This window comes from Nyctibius grandis, chromosome 9 (genome assembly GCF_013368605.1).
Source record: "Nyctibius grandis isolate bNycGra1 chromosome 9, bNycGra1.pri, whole genome shotgun sequence".
NCBI classification, from domain to species: domain Eukaryota; kingdom Metazoa; phylum Chordata; class Aves; order Nyctibiiformes; family Nyctibiidae; genus Nyctibius; species Nyctibius grandis.
In genome coordinates, this window is record NC_090666.1 from 35,735,170 (window position 1) to 35,755,025 (window position 19,856).

Genomic DNA, 19,856 nt, shown 5'->3' on the forward strand with positions numbered 1-19,856 from the left:
GCTGTGCCCTTTGTGGCTCAATGTCAAGATTAACTCCCGTAACCCACATAAAAAATAAAAACAAAGTAATTGATAATTTAGGTGGAAACCTATTCTATCAAGTGCAATAGGAAATACAATTATCTGGCAGGCAGATAACCAATCCATCAAATAGTAGGCCAGTTCTCTCTCCCCCCAGCAGCATCCTTATTAAGGCTTTCTAGGAAGATAAAAGAAGGCTACTACCTCCTGGCACGAGGCAATATTACAGAGAGACTCCCCTAACTATTATGCCTCTTGACTGTATCTGTGCAGAATATCTATCAGTTCCCATCTCCTTTTTGAACCGCCTAATGGCCTGCAGCATTGCCAGAACAATTTTCAATGAATTATGCCAAACTGTACACAGCTCTCCAATATTGGATGAGTTAATTGCTATGGAATCAATTGGGTTTGCTTTTCTCACACCAGCCAAAGTCCATCATTCACAAGAAATTCTCTCTCCAGGTTCTAAGGAGATATTTTCATCCCAGTGCTTGCTGCCAGAGCTGCAAATGTTTGGTGCGTGTGGCCTCCTCCCATCTCGACTGTTATCTGGGACATCACAAACCTGAACAGGCATGCTCTGGACTGCTCCAACCACTGTAATTGGACTGGCAGGGAATACCTTTTCTGCAGCCTTCACACCACTCATTTTTATTAATTCTCTGGACAAAGAAGATTCCCCTCAAGTCCACAGGCAGGAACACCACCCCCCCGATTCTACCCCTGTTGTACTAAATGAGTTAAGTCTGACTAACTCTACCAAAAACGTGCACAAAAATGTGCAACACAAGAAGAGTGCAGATACGGTGATCTCTTTATAGGTATGACAGAAGCTCATGAAAGACAAGAGCTCTTTCTAGCTGACTTTTTTCCACAATCATGTGACCTGTCTCACTCTTCCTGTTCCCTTGTTCATCTTTAACTGTTATATCCACCAGAAGCAGAGTGCAGCTATGAATTAATCACATTTAGGATAAGCTTTAGTTTCAAAGGTCTTACAGAAATAGTACTCTATACTACACTTCCATTACACCATAGAAGATAGCAGACCAACGAAAGAAAAAAATATTATTAGGTATGCAATTCACATAGTATTAGTTTCTGCAGAAATATAATCTGTCAGGAAACTAAATCTTGATTATTTTAGTCCTTAGATACACTGCAGGGGGGATGTTCAGCTAGAGATGAGAGAACATCCTTCACCTATTCCATCAGAAGTTACCTAGATTAAGAAAACGCATTAGTCAAAGTATGAAGTGTGAACTTCTCATACACTAAATACTCTGAAATAAAGGAGAAAGTTACGTATAAGGGAAAAATAATAAAACCTCTGAAAGTAGAAACAGATTTTGCCTTTAGACAAATCAGAGTTAGTAAAACATGCCTGTGACATATGGTAATTCTGCTTTCTAAAGAGAGAACAAGTGGTTGTCAACAGAAAACAGCCAAATATGAAGCAAAAGTGAAAATTGCAAAAAGATGCTTCCATGCCATTTTATTTAATTCTAATAATCACTAACACAGGAAATGTACTTGCAATTGTATACTGTGCACATACAGCAATGCCTGATGTTTTATTGTATATAACTGATGCCATGAAAATAAAATTATAATAATTTTTTCAGCTCTTGGAAGTTATATATTTAATAGAAAATTCAGAATTACGTCCTACTTTCCTACTATTCACTTCTTATAAACAGAACTTCATGGCCACCACTGTTTAACTCTGTAGTAAAAGAAAATTATTCTTTCCATTTTCACATTTTATAATGGCAACAGCAATTGTCATACTGAGCACTTTCCACTAGTTAACCAGCTTGGTAGGAACTTGCCTTCATCTTTCCAGCTGCTTACTGCAGGTGAAGAAAGGCAGCTTCCCAGTAGAGTTCCTGTGCATGCTATAGGCCATCCCAGATTCCTTTTTATACCTATATCCTTTAGGGTAATTTCAAGGACATTTCACTGTGGAAATAGCCGGGCTTTTTTCCCTTCCAATTCTCTAATAATCTGCTTTGCAATCATCATTCATGCTAACAGTGGGAAGTTACTTCTGACTGTGGCTATTTCTTAGAAATATTTTAGACTAACATGAAGTCCGGCATTATGATGGTTCAGCTGTAGAATACACCGTGTCTTTAAGAAGCATTCCTGTCCTTTTTACCACTTTTCAGCAGTGCCTTTACATGAAATATGGTCCTTTATGCACAATCATATTCTTGTATTTCCGCCCAGAACTAAACAGTTAATAATGTGATTTTTTTGGTTTTTTTTTGGTGCCAGTTCTGGGAATAAAACATGGCCTTATCTTATGAGCTACACAGGAACATCCATATAGGTGTATGTCTGTCCAGATTTTCACAAGTGCGTTATAAAGAGACCAAGCTTTAAAGGATGAGGAAATAAGAAAATAACTGTTTTTCCTGGGGGAGAAGTTCAGACATTTTTTCTATTTCTCTGTTGCTACTAGCACCATTTCCACCAGACCAAGCTGTTAATGAAGATACTTGGTATTTGGCAAAAGCATGTAACATGAAACATCACACAGCTCAGTCTGGAACACTCAAAGCAACTCGGGAGTCTTATACCCCATTGTATTTAGTACAAACATGTATGTTGTCTTTCATATTTAATATTCTGTTCTTTCTTAATGTCTGTCTGACAGGTTAACTAAAATTAGCCTGCCGTACGTGTTGCTGATAGGGTTCTCAACAGCTGTATTGTAGGAGATTTACCACCAGAGCTGGTTGGATTTACTTTTGGTGGGAGGAGGGGGTTAATACACAGTAAGTGAACACCAGGATAACTCTTACAGTGGTACGAGCAAGCAGTTGGAGACTGTTATTTATTGGTCTTACCTACAGCTGTGTAAAATACAGGAAACAATCACAAACGTGCAGTGGTAACAGGGGGAAGAGTTATACATATAATGAATATTAAAGGATTAACTGTAAAATATGTTTCAGTAAGCTAAATCAATTCTCAGTACAAAAAAAAAGGAAGTATCCAGCTATTCCAGAAATTTCAAGTGGATTTGAATTTTTCATTAATTTAATAAAAATGCTTCCATGAAAGTTCTAATTTGATATTTTCCATTTGTTTTTGTTGTTTTTCCCTCCTACTAGGCTGACTTTGCTAAAAAACCTAGAAGCCTGGTGATACAGAAGATGCTAGACTTTAAATCCAAACCCAGCATTAATAGTGCTTTGTTAGTTTTGCTGGTGAATCCTCCAGGTGAGTTTACTGAGACTTAACTGACAACATCCAAGACAAAGTACAAGGGTTCGGTATTACAAACATTCGTATGGAAGATTAGGGTGCTAAAACTACATCAGAAAATCCTGCTAACAAGGCAAATCCAGCACAAAAAAAAGAAAACAAAGGTTTCACTCGCGTCTCCTTCAGGTTTTCCAGGCTTGCTGCTCTCTGTTATTATTGAGCCATCCAGAGATAGCAAAACTCAGTGAATTAGATTCCAAAGTAACCCAGAAGGTTGGAAACTTATATCCTAGGGTATAAATTGGGAGGTATTAAGCAGACATTTGATGCATAAACATAAATAATATAATCTCTCTGTATTCTTCAGAGAGTTGACAACATTAATGTAAGCCTAAAATTACCCCTGTTCCAAATCCCTTAGTTTTATTAATTTTTATGAACTGCTTTAAATAAAAGTGACATTGAAAGACACAAAGTAATCCTCTCTGATCCTAGTTTTCATTTTATAACTCTATCAGTGTTTTCAAGCTCTGAGAGCTCCAAAGTGTTAGCTCTCATTTTAATAGCACCACGGTAGGAGTCTGTAAATATTGCAGTAATAATAAAATAAGCTAATTTAATTTCTTAGGAAAATGTATGTATACAGTTCCCTGTGGTTTGTAATTACTGTAAAGTCAACAGTTTACATCAATGACCTGGTAATCAGCTAGTCAGAATGTAAATAATTAATGAAATAAATGTTTCCAATGAGCTTGCTCATGGAAGACTCCTTGGAGTATGGTAAAACAGCAGTTTTGTGAGAGTAGTATGGTAGAAGAGTCGAGCCTCTTATTAGTACATATTTGTATTTTGTTTCCTATTAATTTGGTACAAAACAACAAATGCTTTTTTGTAAATACCTTTCAATTGATCTAATACTAATTAATATATTAATTCCACTTTGCTAAATGCGTGCCAACACCGTGTAGGTGCTATGAATTATGGGAACATCAAAGAGTTAAAGGCAGAATCCTGCACATCCTGACACCTTCTCTTGTTACATTGCTCACAAACAAAACCAGTTTCCTTAACATTTCAGCATGGTCAGAATCAGTCTAGGAAACAACTTTATACTGAACTTCTGTGACAAGGAAGAACTATATCATTAATCTTTTATGGCATGCCCTACACATGGTATCTATGCTTCAGCAGTAAAAAGGTGGGCTGTTTTTTATTATTTAATTTTATTTAAGAAATGCTTTACCATGAAAACACAGATGAAAAATATTGATGTTTCAGTCTCACTTATAGAACAGGCATTGCATCATCAATCATTATCTGATTAAATGCTACTCACTAATTTCAACATGCTGCTAAATTGCTGATACTATGACAGTCAGTGATATGCCTGGTAGCACAACATAATTTTGGTCTTTGTCTTTGTGATTCCTACAATTTAAAATTCATTTTCACATTCGCTTTCTGACTATGCCCCAAAATCATCTAAAGGAATTAGGCAGACCTCAGTACGATCTTGTTATTGACATTTATGTTGATCGATGTTGGCTCTTACAGAATTGGAATCTACAGATCAATTCCCTTATTAGATTCGTTCTCAGTGCTGCCATGATCGTTTTATCACAGAAGCTGCTGCCATCAAACGCTGCTTTATCACTTTATAATGGGATAAGCTGAAGCCTTCCTCTAGCATACAGTTGGAAATGAAAACCATCTGAGCTCTAAATATTTCTTTCATAGGTTTTCAAAAATATTCTTATTAACTGCATATGTCTATTTTAAAAGCTATTTTAAACTCAATTTACCTAACCAGTAATAATTTTTGCCCACAAGAAAATTCCAGATCTCAGAGTGGTAAAAATAAAGGCTAACAGTGGAGACTGCCCTGGATCTATTAACCACTTTCTTCCTGCTGGGTCTGCAAGTCAGATGATAGAAGAAAATGAGGCTAAGAATGAAGATATGACAGAAAAACCAAAATGGTCTCCGGAATGGCGAGCAGTATTATGTGAACACACAAACACACATGCAAACACTGAAAAAGCACACACAACAAATACATACACCAGGTTTGTTGCAAATGTTTAATCTGGTTTTGAAAACAGGCAGGGCCATGGTATTTTTGTAAGAGTGGTGTTACAGCTCCTGTTGAGAGAGGAGTTCATCACATTAATTTAAATCTCCGATAAAATAAATTAGCTTTTTTATTGCCAGGTTGAACTATGGGGCTATGATTGTTATGTATTGCTACAATCTAAGTCTTAATGGCATTTTAGCCCTGTGGTGGTCAAACAGAAACCATTTCAAATCTTCTAAAGGCTATTAAAACATGTGCAGATGTCTGGAAAATTAATACTATTATCTAACTCTAACCTTTTGCCTGTAGGAGGAAAAGGAGATAGAAGGCTCGGGGAAGATGTTTTAGATCAATACATGGCAACCGAGGAGAGTAAGCACTGTTTCACATGGAAGTTCATTGGCTCTGAACAGGTGATTCAAGTGAGCAGATTCATCCTTATTTGGATTGCATTGAAATCATTCATTTACTCAGAAAAATAATTTAAGAGAGATGAGCACCATTTTTCCAGTCCTTCCTCACTGCTATTTCCCAAGGTCCAGCAAGCTAGACACGGGTAAGGTTCATTCATTTAAATGACAAGAGCACAAATGTGTCAAGGTTAATGGTGAACAAGCCATATTTTCCTTGCCTCAGTATTATGCATTTAAAAGGTTTCTCTATCCCTTCACCCGCCACCCTCTTTTTTTTTTTTTTTTCTCGTGTAATATTGTTGAAATGTCAGATGGACTGAAAGGAATTTAAAAGTAGGAAGAGGATTTCAAGAAATACTTTTATCGTTAGTTTAAGGCTTTTACATACATATTTTCTCTCCAACTCTAATGCATTGTTTTTGCTCTGACAGAATAATTTCAAATAAGGAGAGACTTTTAAAGAAGGTTTTCCTGAATACCTGGATACAAGGTACTTTATTCTATCCTTTTTCCTCAAAGCACTTACTTGAGGTATGGTTTAGAAAGAATAAGTGGGCAGATTCCCAGCTGGTAAGAACTATTGGCTTCTTGTACTGAAATTAAAAGAACTGCTGCCAGGTCAGGAATTGTCCCATAGACTTCTCAAACCTTTGCTGCTTTTCAGAAATAAGGCTTCTAGAGGGTCACAGTGTGCATGTGTTGTGGTATTTCATTCTTGGAAGTCTCAAATCTGACCACAAGTTCTCCAAATGGCAGTTCAAGTTCTGCAACATTTATTCTGATATACAAAAATCATAGGGCTCGTGAGTTTACTCTGTGAGTATATACCATACTCCGGATGGTGAGATACTGCAGAAGGATCTTGCAATCAGCCTGGCCATCCAAGCCAAGAAATCTTAGTAAGGCTGAAACAGAGGTGAGGTGGGAGAGCCAGTGCTGGTACCAACAAGGAGGGTGTACCATACTGGACAGTATGAGGATATAGACCTGCACTGCCCATGTTCACCTGCACCTCGCTCTGTTGCTGTAGCCAGGAGGAATAGCAGGAAACGTAAAATGAGACATGTCAATCATTGCTCCTGGGCCAAACTGTGCTCTTGCAAGGGAAGGTACAGCGCCCTTGAAGCACTGTTTAGGACCTGGACCAGCATGATGACATTGAAGAGAGTCCCCTCTCCCACCCTGCAGCCAGTACCAGAGGCAGCCTGCCCCCAGGCTCGAAGCAGCTGTGAGCTTCATCTCCAGCATAGATGGCTGGTAGCTGCAGACCCTTTCGGCAGCCGTCTCTGCTCAGAAGCAGTGGTGCCAACATTTGATTAGGAATCTGCGACCTTGTGAATTGATCGTTTTTTCACAGTAGATAAAAGCAGGGCTTAGGAGGTATTATAAAGGAATTTCAAAAGGGGTCACCTCCCAGTTTGGCACCAAATAAGTAGCCAGATTTTTAGAAGAGCTCAGCACAATGCCTGAACACCTGAAAGTCTGTTCCCATGTGTATGAAGGACCTAAAGATCTAAATTAAAGGTTAATTCCATTTGTTATTCCCCCATGAACTGGTGAAGACTGGTCACAGAGCTGAGAGTACCCATATTTCTAATTATTGTCAAGATCTCCTAAGGACCATTTAGTGGAATAAATTTAAGTGAGCCTCTAAAATACAGTGCTAATCTCTGATTCATGTTCACACTTGCAGTATGTATAATCCATAATAATTGTGCCTAGACCTGTGCCTGTGCCTGTACCTACTGTACAGGAAAAGTACACAAGGCTTGCTTAGAGAAAAAAATGGAGTTAGCAGTAAGTAATAGGAAACTTAAAAAAAATAGACGGAGCATTTCTGCTTTTAAAATATGACTGAATAGAAAAATTTAGGATCAAAACACTACAAAATTAAGTAGTTCATCTCTGAAACTGTACACCAGAAAGATGAACTGTAAGAGTGGGCACATATTTGAGATTTTTAAAGCACTCATATTAATTCAAGATGCCATTACTGGCAGTCTGGTTTCCATACTTGTAATGCAGTAAGATGGTGTTTAATTCATAATGTTGAAGATGCCCTTGTAATGCACACAGGACACAGACAAATCACTGCTCCTCCCTGCACCCAGACATCGGTTAGTGACTAATGAAACATGGCTTGCTCACACCCAGAGGAAGAAATGAGCATGAATGCAATCTAAAAATGCTAAAAATACAGAAAGACTCAAGTCTGTCAACATCACATTGTTAAAGATTTAATGACAAAGGTAACTTTTCCTTTTAGCTTGTCCTTATCAAGAGAGATACCCAGATGGTAATTTAAGAGTTAAGGCACTAATGGACTCTTCAGTTTCACTGAGCACCTACGTGCTGATTTTATCTTGCAATACAGTATTTCACATTCTCAGCGAAGTCAACAGAGATTTAGTCAATAGTGTCACGGCCCTTGGATGAGGATTTGAATCTTACCAGTATCCAAACCATCATTAAAGAAGATAGGTCATTTGGGAAACAAAGGAGAGCATTAGTAAAATTCAATACTAAAAGATGGGGTTGGTTCAGGAGGTGGTTTATGATTAATTATGAATAACATTTTATTCTAATTACCACCCCATTTCTTCTATGTGCAGTATCCATAAGAGTATACAAAACATACAAAGTGTATCACACGAAAATAAATTTTTTTGTAACAGGCACCAACAGAAAATACCCATTGAGTAATCTCATGTGCTATAAACCACTTAGCATAATGGTAGTTTGATTCATTTGATGGAATGTATAATTTAAAATTGCTAGCAAATTACACTGACCTGATATAATCTGAACAGCTTAAATGTTTCCAAGTAGACTGCTTATTGGCACACCTCTTTTTAAGTAAAAGAGCCATAATTCCATATTGCTTCATGTCTGCAAAGTGCCACTACACTTAAACAATAGTAACAACGCCACAGCAATAAGTAAAATAAAAATGAAGTTTTATATGTATTGAGTGTAATAACAGATAAAATTAATCCTTTGTTATTTGTTTCATATACAAACACTTTTGGAGTTATCCTTCATTTAAGTTTCAAAGTCTTAAAAAAACAAAAACAAACTACATACTTAGCTGCATTAGTGCAATAAGAAAATGGCACATCTGTAATAATAATGATTATATTTCTATGCTGCTTTAGAATTTCAGTAGATTCCCAATTCACCACAACAAGAAGCAGGCCTCTAAATCTTTGAATCATTTAATTTTATGCATTCTTTTGGTATTTCATTTGGGAGTTATGGAGTGTGAAATATGCACCATGATGAGAAAACAATTATCTGGCACACCTGTTGTTTGAGCATATTGTATTCAAGCAGTGCTTGCGGTGGCTACTATTTTATTCCACTGTGAAATCCAAAATGGGGAGGCTTTAAAAGTTGACCTGATGACATGAACTTAACACTTTTATATGTAACACATGGCTTGTACTTACCACATCCCATACTGTGATAATTTTTGCTATCAGAATGTCAGTGAGATTCTTCCATTTAGAAAGGAAACCTGAATGAATGACTCTTGATTTAAACACACCAAATATATATATAAAAAAAACCCCTGTAAACTTCAAAACCAGAAACATATCAAACAAAAAAATGGATCTGTTGGCCACACAAACCATGAACCCATGAGTAACTCATAGAGTTTTCACAAAGTTCACCATCTAGAATAAAGGCTGCCTCCAACCAGCCTCTGTACTTACACTTGACTATTTATGCAGGGATTTGCATGATAAGTTGCTAATACATCTTGCTAATACATTCAGCAAACAGAGCGGCTGAAATAGCATCCCACAGGTTAAGCATTGTTATAGGTTAAATACAACTGCATGGAATAAAAAAGCATATCTTTTTAATGTTTATGAGAGTATGGAGCACAGGGCAAGTTTGGAAAGGAATACAGAAATACTATGTCATATTGTGGAACTCCTTCCTTTTTTCTTAAATTTATTCCCATACTAAATGTACACAGTAATAGGAAAAACCATGAAAAACATTCTTGTATTTAATGAGTCTGCCCACATACTTGCTCAGGGTTTCAAATGTCATATTGCATTCCTGCCATCATGTGTATCATCACTGATAATAAAAATCTATGCATAAAATAAAGAGAAATCTATGGTTCACCCAGTGTCAGTTGCATATTTTTCTTTGTCTAAAAAATAGGCAGTAAAATCTTACTTTTGTTTTTAAGGCCTGTCACATCAGTACAGCCCCACAGTTTTCTTGACACATGCTTACTCTGAAAAACTGCCTTTGGTCTTCAGAACAATGCCGATATATTTCTTCAAAACTTAAAAAAGTATTGTTCCCTCAGTCAAAATCATCCATTAATACTTCACCAAATATCACTTGTGGCTTTCATAAAGATTATTTGCTCATTTGATTTACTGGTTTTGGTATCTCTGGAGCAATTTATTATCATTAGGATAACGGAAAAATGTCATTTTTAGATTTGATATCTTAAAATTATATATTTAAAATTGTATCGCAAAATGTCATGTTTGTGTAGATATGGAAAGCCTTTTAGTGCTTTTCTTTGGAACCTCTCAAGGCTAGTTAAAGTACTTGGACATACGAAATTCTAGCTGTTGAAGGCGATTTTCTCTTAAAACCATTCTCATTCTCATCAGAACTACATGCCTAGTGAGCTTTAGTTAATATTTTCTTTTTGTTTGAGAGCAAATTGGTAAGAATTTAGGTGCTGAAATAAGGGTCAACAGTCTGACAAGAAGGGAGATCACCAAAGAACCAATTACAGATGGAGCAGACCTGGAAGGTCAGTTGATTGAACTCCCTCGTAATAAAATATTGTTTCCCACTGAACCTCTAGCTGCGCTTTGTTTGCTTTAGTTTTAAATGTTGTGAGGGATAATGCCCTACCTCTCCTCTCATACATCATGCCACAGTCTTGTCCTGGTTTGGCCTAAAACAGAACCAATTTTCCTTTCAGAGATTTTTACTCTCAGCTAAGCTGCTTCTAAGTAACTGCACTTTCTGAAACTAACTGCATGTTTTGCAGACAGTCTCTGCTTTTAGGGCTGATAACGCTCCACGTTTGTAGTTATCGCTGAGGCACTGGTAGGGATGTTGTGCAGAAAGGCTCTTGCTGTACTTATTCTTAGAGAAACCAAGGTCGCTGCTAAATTCCTCACTGCTTACGAGTGAAGAGCCGAAGGGGGGTCGCACCTGCAGGGAGGAGCGGACAGGGCAGGTGACCCAAAACTGACCAACGAAGGTATTCCATCCCACACACGTCATTCTCAGTATAAAGCGGGGGGATCACGAGGGTCTCGCTGTCTTTCTGCTATGGCCGGTGTGCAGAGAGGACTCTGTCCGTTTTCCTGCTGCCCCCGATCCCGATCCGTGCATCCCTGAATCCAGTTCCCATCCGTCACTGGGCCCAGCCTGGGCCTTCCCGGAGCCTGCCCTGCAGTGCCGGTGGTGACATGACCGACATCAGGGGAGCTTGGTCTTGGTTTTATACATATTTGTATATATTTAATTATTTCCATTATTATTATTATAATCTTCTATATTGTTATAGTTTATTAAAACTGTTTAAATTTCCAACCCATAAGTCTCTCTCCCTTTTCTCTTTTCCTTCCCCTTCTAGTGGGGGAAAGGGGTAAATAGCATCTGCCACTGGTTCAATAGCCAGCCCAGCTTTAAACCGTGATAGGTCTATAATAAAAATTTTTGTGATGTTCCTTTATCAGCCTGAATTAGATTCAGATCCAGCAAATCATTTTGCCAAATGTTTTATTTTAAGAAGGGAAGTTTTATAGTTTCCCTAGTCAGAAAAGAGCATGTCAGGATTCCCTCGTGTTACAGACTGATGTTCTTGAGGGACAAGAAAAGCCACCTCAGCCATTTCGCTCAAGGGATCTCACAAAGCTTCTTGGAGGTCTACACACCGCAGCTGTGTTTTACATACTTACAATTATAAGTCCCTGTAACTAGAGATGGCCTGTAGAGAGCCACTGCTGCGAATGACATCCAGTGATTCTCAGTGCGCTCCCAAAAATCTGCTTATCTCAGAGCCTCCTTCCAGCGCTGGCTGGATATCAGATATCAGCCTAATTCTTTCAGGTATTATGCTGCTGCTGTTCATTCAAAACTAGAAGTTTAACTTAGGGAGGTGAGATGGAGTTTCTTCAGAGGGGGCTATTTCCTTTCCTTCTCTCATCGCTGACTTTGGTCACTCATTCATCTAACCAGTAGGCTCTCATGAACACTTTATTTCTGTAATATTTCTTCAGCATATATTTGGAGCTGCAAACAGGGCAAGTAAGAAATATGGTTTATAATGTATTATTAGATGTTGACGATTTAAGCTGAGGTGAAATACAGAGATTCAAAGCTTTGTATTTCTGTCTTCTCAGAGGTTACTGGTGAGTAAGGACATGACAGAAATAGAAAATAGATACCATCTTCACATGAAGAAATGTTCCTTTCATTTGTTCTTAAAAGTCTCAAAAATCTTTGAGTGTTCCTTACTAGATCGCTATATTGATTCCTGATACACAGAAGCATTCTTATCATTTGACTCCTACAAGACTGAATTCTCTTTCTTGGGACAGGATCTTCATGACAGTAATCATGCACCTTTGGTAGCCTTAATCTGGAGAAAGCACTCCAGCAGGGCTACGACCTGAAATCTTTTGAGAACTGCAAATGGTGTAAAAACCACCACCTCACTCCTTAGTAGGTGCTTTACTGGCAATGTAATTCTTGGATAAAGTTTACTGTAGTAGTTTAAACTTAATGTAACTCAAACATGCTTTAAATTTACGTGATTACCTTTTTGTCTGTTGATACAGCTCTTGAGACTGTCGTAACTTTTAAGCAGTTTTCCACTACTGCTGAAACAATTAGCAGATCTGACATTAATTTCTCCTTCAAGCCACCAGTCCTGATTCCTGAGTAAGTAAGTATCACTACAGATACTGTGACACTTGATTTATATTTATAAGTTTACTGAGAAGAAAAGGACAGAGTTTGTTCTGGGGCTGGAACTCTTCAGAAGATTTGCAGATAAGAATACCCTGACAATCTGATGGATATAAAGGAACAAATGTGAAGTAAGAAAATAAGCAGGTCAACTGCAGGAGTTTAAAAATTTCAAATGCGATTTGCTGATCTTGGTCTCAAGTCTGCCTGCTTTCTGAAGAGCCCAGAGGCACTAGGCAGGACTCGTAGCTGGCTTCTGTCAGATGGGAATTATGCTGCTGCTAGGCATGTAACGATACAGTTATTTAAATATACTTTGGACTGCTGACAAACTGTTTTCTAACAGTGTGTGAAGATCTTTAGTTTTCATTTCAAACCTTCAGACACTTACTTTCTGAAATACTTAAATATTTCATGTATTTGATTGCTGTAAAGCAATGCAACTTCACTTTTAACCTTCTGCATTCAGGCATCATCATGTCTAACGATGTCTGAACCAGAGGTCAGACTCTGAGGCCAGATATTCCATCTCATTTTGTCAGGTGTTAGGGCAATTAATTGTCCTCTTTTTCTTCCCATATATAATAACGTCGTCGGTGCAATTTACCCCTTCCTGTTAAGTTGTACACTGTTTCCATCTAAATATGTACAGCTACATTCTACCTCATATGTCAGGGCATAGTTGTCAGGTTATTAAAGAGCTAATATCAATGCAGTTATAACAAAGTAGTTATTGTTTAAATTAACCTTCTGAGAATTCAGCGGACTGTGCTGTAGTGTTCTAGACAAAATTTCAGACATAAAATTAAACAGTGTGGATGGTCCAGGAGTAATAAATGAAACTAATCTAGCCAGAGAAACACAAGGAGAAAATAGATGCTTCAAGAGTCCTCCCTGCTTTGTTCTGGAGTTGATAAAGTAGAATTTTTATGATGGAAATAAAATGGCAATGAAAATATAGTTTAGGATCAGAGCTACTGTAAATCTTATGATTAGAAATATTATTTTATAGTTTTCCAACTATGAAAACTTTAATACTTATTTAATCAAATAAATCAACTCAATAAATGTTACTGCTTGCCAATTTTTAACACATTTCACTGAAGGCTCCCTGCATGCTTTATAAAAAAAACTGTGACAGCAAACTTCTGGTGAAAAGTGAAAGCAAGTCTTCATTCATGGGAAGAATTCAGCTAACAAACATGTTGAATTTATGTAAACAGAGATACATAATATAAACAAATCACTGCAATATCTATCAGAAGGCAAACCCTGACGCCCGTTATCCTCAGTAACTTTATACAAGTCATCATTGTTGTAAAAGGAGGGTATGTAAAATCAGAATCAGGTTCAACGTCATTAGTTATATTTTCAGGTAGCAGTGGAAAAGCAGGGCTAACTAGAAGGAAAATATCTGTGAAAAGATCTGTGGCTCAAGACTGAGCAGCCTATACCCGATAAAGTCAAAACAAGACTGTGGGACAACGGAGCTAAGAAGTGGAGAAACTCTGTAATTTGGCAATTTTAGTAGTTTAAAGTTTCTTTGAAGAAAACACTGCATCATTCAGAAAAAATAAGGCAAAGACAGAAATATAGTGATATTGACATCTACATTTAAAACTATTTCATAGATGCTATATGTGGCCATGGGCAAAGCAGAAGTGTTAAGTTTCATCTAAGGCTTCTTATTCCTACTCTTGTATCCTCTTCTTTGGATTTATCTTATCCCTTCAGCAACCTTTTGTATATGACCTCCACAAATTCCCCTCTCCACTTCCAACCAGTTTCTCTCTACCCAATTTGAACTTGTCTATTATTGCCAACTATTTCTCCCACTGCCAGATGAAACACAAGGTGGCTCACTAAACTGGAGTTTCTGGTTTTCTTTTCCCAAACCTTTCTTGCTATGACAGGCAGAATTTAATCTCGTTTTAGCAACTACATTAACTGAGGAAAATGAAGGCTGCTCGGGCAGAAGCTACTTCTCTGTGCTAGTTTTTAACTAAAACTACTGCTCTTCCTCAGATGGTGCCGAGACAGAAACATTTTTCCAAGGCTTCTTCATTTTAAGAAGAAATATTGGCTGAATAGAATATAATTTGAAAAAATAAGTGATCAGGCTCCTCTTTATTTATCTACCCTAATACCGTCCCTGTAAAGCACACCCTTCAGCTAGAAAGAATATCCCCAGAAAGACAGGGTAGCTCTTAAAATCATCTACAATACGAAAGAGGTGACAAAAAAATCCCACCCTTGAGTTATCTCTTTTTCCTCCTTACATTTTGCATCAGCTTTATTTAATCTTTTCATGACAGGAGTGACATATCCTCTGTGTCACTCTCTCTACAAGCAGTAAGCACACCAAAATTTCTAGTAGCAGAGAACTTACATGGCAATATACATAATCATACGCCTCAAGAAAACATGCATATTTCTTTTAAAATACTATTAGGCCCTTCAAATTCATGAGTACTTACTCTTCTTGTAAATGCATGAAAGTGTAATACTTTAATAATATTTTTACAGTGAAGGATTCCTGAAGCAGTCATGAAAACGTTAGTACATGATTTTTTTTTTAAATAGGAGCAATTGGTTTTTCTTTTGATCTGTGTGAGAAGCATGAGGAAAAACAATGCAGTGCAATCGGTACAGAATATGGGCCATTATTCTGCAGTCAAATTCAGAACACTGGTACCAATCCTTTCATTGAAAAAAATGTGAATGATCTGATTTCTAAGAAGACACCCAAATCACTTATTATTTGCTTAAAATCAAATATACAAAAAAAATAGGGCAATGGTGAATTTTTTTTTTAAGAAAACTATGTTTCTGTTGAAATCTAAGATGTCAAGAATGTTTATGGTTTAAAAACAAGCTTACTCTTTAATACAAGAGTCTTCGAATGTCAATTAGAGAATAATTTGATGGTAATATACAATCAAATCACAGAAGTTAATATGCAGAAAAAGTAACTAATACTATTTATTTTTAGTTATACCCTCTTCTGCAGCATTCTCCAAGATTTTTAATTGTACTGAGCGTGAATACTCCTAGGATGAAATCGTCATGTAAATAAAGTTGAACTGTATTGTATCAGACCATACAGGAAAGGTGACATTAACACCACGTACCTGTGCGTGTGTGCCCCCCCATGCCCCGTTAGCTGTATTTGCCCATTCACTTTGATTACGATCATGATTTAACAGGAATGTCCTTCACTACATATTTAGTACTCTTCTGTAGAGTGACAGATTTAAACAAATATTTAGCTACAGCTCCAAATCTGGGATGTATGCATTTCCAAGAAGCCATAATCCAAACTGTGCTTCAATTCTACGCAGGCACACAACAGTATTTGCTTAATTTCATTCCTAAGGAAACACCCGGCTTCAGATTTTACATCTCACGCTGCAAGATCACAGACTACACACTGTTTATTCAAGTCTGGAGTAAAGTTAGAGGATAAATAAACTTCTGGAAACTCACTAATTTACTGTTTTCTTTTTTGGTAAAAATGACATATGAAGTGTTTCAACAGAAGCTCTTCATTTTCTGATGTACACTGCAACTTGTTCTCCACTTTTTTTTTCCCCAAGGGGGGTTAAAATCTGTCAATAGCAAGCACAGGGACATAACAGCAAATTTTGCTGCTGTCTGGGAGACCTAGAACGATCTTAATTCTCTTTTTTCTTCAGCCAACAAATACAAAGCAAGTGAAAAGGGGTGGGGGGGAAATCTATACACATTAGTTCTTGCCAAACTATGCAGGAACAATGATGTAAAATACTTTGAAACCCTCAGGAAAACCTGCTAGATCATTTGGTTCTTTTTTTCACTTGATGCAGGTTCATCTCTTTCAACTTCTTTCACAGCAGTGACACAATCCAGTTTCAAGGAACTGAAGTCAAAGCATTGATCCCACTTTTCAGATGCTATCTAACTGCTATAACTTTCCTGGAATAACCTCGCTTTATTGTTGCCACACAAGGAATTGGGAAGAAGAGCCGTATCTGTAATAAAGAATGTGCAATGTACGACTTCAGTGCAATTTAACCCAATACTACCATAGACTAGAGTCAGACACTTTGGAAACAGAAAAAAGAAAGAAAGAAAGGAAGGAAAAAAAAAAACACCAGGAAGAAGGAGCAGGTGATGTGACTGTCAAAAGCAGACGACATGAGCAATAAAGGTCCATGCTGTGGTGGGTGTGTCAGAAACTCTGAATGGATAAAGAGAAACCAGTCCTACACAGGAGTCTATGAAGGATGAGCAAACACGAAAGCAAGCAGCAAGCAGGGGGCAAGGGAGAAGAAATCAGAAGACAGAAGGTCCTGACCTAGCAATACCTAAATCAACACAAAACCAAGAGACAGAACAAGAACCTGAGGATAATGCAACAACCCAGATCCCTGTGATGGTGACCTGGCACCACTCTGCCTGTGCTTTGGAGTTTCACAGTGAGTAAGTATAGCTATTTGCCCTCACCGTGAGGATTCCCTTGCCTTTAAGCACCAGTTGGGGAGCAGACCGTGTTTCCTCAATAAGCAGCCCAAGCTGATGAGAGCTATAGCAGCCCTCAGCTGTAAAGCAACAGTGCAAGGGCCAATTTTTACCTTGAGATGCAGGGCACAGCATAAGAGGATTTAAATAAGATATACATTTAATATCACTTACCTAGCTGACATGACTCAAATTTCTCCTCCAAAATTTATGTAATTTTCTCTGATAAGAAATAACACATATTGCTAAAACCAGAATTTGCCCTATTGTCAGAAACCTGCCAAGTTTTAATTAGTCCTCATTTACTGTTCTCCTAGCTCATGGCCAGATTTGTTGGAACTTCAAGGATGACAAAGCGATGGATTAATTCATGATAATGGACTCCACCAAATGAAAAGGGATACTGAAACATCTCTTATCATTCCAGAATGGCAAAGGAGTGGGAGATGGGTCAATTGGTTTCTCAGCTATATCCTTCCATAAAACACTGAAAAAAAAAATCACTCTAAGCCTGTGAAGATGTACTTAAGTCCTTGTAACACATATGGCAAAAGTTAAATAAATGAGCTGTCTTCGCACAGGAAATTACACTGTTCACCATCAAGCAGAATCTGAGCTTCTCCCCTGCAGAGGGATAATGAACCCATATCATTCCATTTATCATAGTGAAGAAGCACCTAAAAAAGTAAGTTACTCTGCAGGTGTGATCCTTTCTCCACATTTGCACATAATATTTAGTCATAGCTCACTGGCGTACACTTTCAGTTTCAATGGTATCAGATTATAGACAACGGATTTTCTTGTAATATATTAAAACTATCAACTGTCATTTCCCACTTATTGACATGACCTTAAAAAGAAGAAAAATATTTTATAATTGTGAGAAATATAAAGCTCATAGCTTGCTTTCTGCAAAGGCCATTTCCTACCTGAAGAAGGAGGTCAGAAGCTGGTTTGACTCTCTGCTGAAAAAGCACGCTTAACGTTCGATTCTGTTGTTCCAAATCGAAAACTCTCGTTTTCAGCTTTATACATTCCTCCCTCAGATCCTGCAGCACAAGGGAACATAGGAAGATTAGAAAGAAGGTAACAGAAGCACTGAAAAAGCTCTATGTCAGATACTAAGAAGAAATACATTTACAACTTTTAAAATAGTACAAATCAGAAAATGTGCTACTTTGTTTTCTCTGGTTGTTTGATCATCACAGGATAACATTAAAAGAATCTTGTAATGAGAAACAGTAGTTACCTGACACATCCTTTTGGAGTTTTCTGTTAGTATAAAAAGTGACTTTGCTAGCAATGTGTTTCATTTTGCAGCTGACACAAAGCAGAAAGCAGCAATTAAGATATGAATATTGCAATAAGCATAAGCTAAGGAAAAAGCATAAGCTACACCAGATCAGGAAGAAGTTCAAAGTGGTACTGTGCCTTCAAGGTACTCTTCTGAAGTCTGATCCCCTCCTTGCTTTTCTGGAATAACCAAGTCAGCATTGCTGGCTGGCGTATTGTGGATGGCCTGTATCTCCCCACTGTAACTTGCCACTGTAGAGCTGGCTAGGCCATAGTGAGATGCTGATGCACCAGACACATGTGGTAATATGATCCTGCCTGACATTTCCAACATGAGGTACCAAAAAGCCTTAAAATAGGTCATCAAAGCAGAGGTGGAGTGTAAAACCTCAGCATCTTAACACACAGGACATTACTGTTGAAACTGAAAGATGCAGGTCTTCTAGCCAAGGCTGAGTCAGGTTTATAATGAATTAACAGCTTTCAAATACAGCAAGTATCTATCTTCAACGTAAGACCTGCTTTTCCTGGCCACCTGAAGGAATAAAGGATTCTATCAGAAAGAGGATTTTGGAGAGGGAGTAGAATCTGACACTCAACCTTTCAGCATAATTAGTGCAGTTGCCCATTTTGAGGTGAGAGCGCTTCATAAATCAGGAAGACTGGTCTCCTAACAAAGAAGATTACATATAAAAATAATAAGCTGCAGCCATATCTAGCTTTATTTAAACAAATTTACATCTCCAAAATACTTTCCCATATTCCTTTAAATTTAGGACAGTTGCTGCCCTGTGGTATTGCCTAGCTGATATTACTTTCCACCATATGAAGGTGGAGAAACAGGCCTCTGGATCCCCATATGCTGTCCTGTCAATATCATTATCAACATGATGACCTAGCTTTATGAGTAAACAACTCAGAGGAGGAGATTATAGTCAGATGTAGCTTAAAACCTTGCCTACAGTTGCTCTAGTCTCCACTGTAACTGTCACTGAGGTTGTAAGAGGTGAAAATAGAATAAAATAAGCTCATTACAAGATTTTCAGAAAATTGTAAACATCTTTTTGTGCATACAGTATGTATCAGATTTTATGATACTACTGGATGAATGCACTTATTTTCTCTTGGTAGTTTCTTAATATTTGTTTCAGGTGGCTGTCAAGTGGCTGTTCAAGTAAAATTGCTGGAACCTTTTAACACGACCCCCAAAAACTCTTGAGTTTGTTGTTTTGTAAAGTCCTAAAGCTTTGATTTCCGTCAGTGAGACCTCTTATCTCTGGTCCTACACAAAGCAATCTCTATTAGGAAACTGCAAGCATCAAGACCCATCATTATCTGCCTTTCACAAATAATCAGAGAATTTAAAACAG

The 19,856-nt window shown here is 37.6% G+C and overlaps 1 protein-coding gene across 1 annotated transcript in view; it reads right to left on the bottom strand.

Annotated features, from left to right (window-relative positions):
* NCKAP5 (NCK associated protein 5) overlaps positions 1 to 19,856 on the bottom strand; it is a 368,063-nt gene that overhangs the window by 71,168 nt on the left and 277,039 nt on the right. The window contains exon 9 of the mRNA XM_068408084.1: positions 18,123 to 18,242. Within this exon, the coding sequence (XP_068264185.1) occupies positions 18,123 to 18,242 (120 nt within the window). The remainder of the gene's footprint in view (positions 1 to 18,122; positions 18,243 to 19,856) is intronic.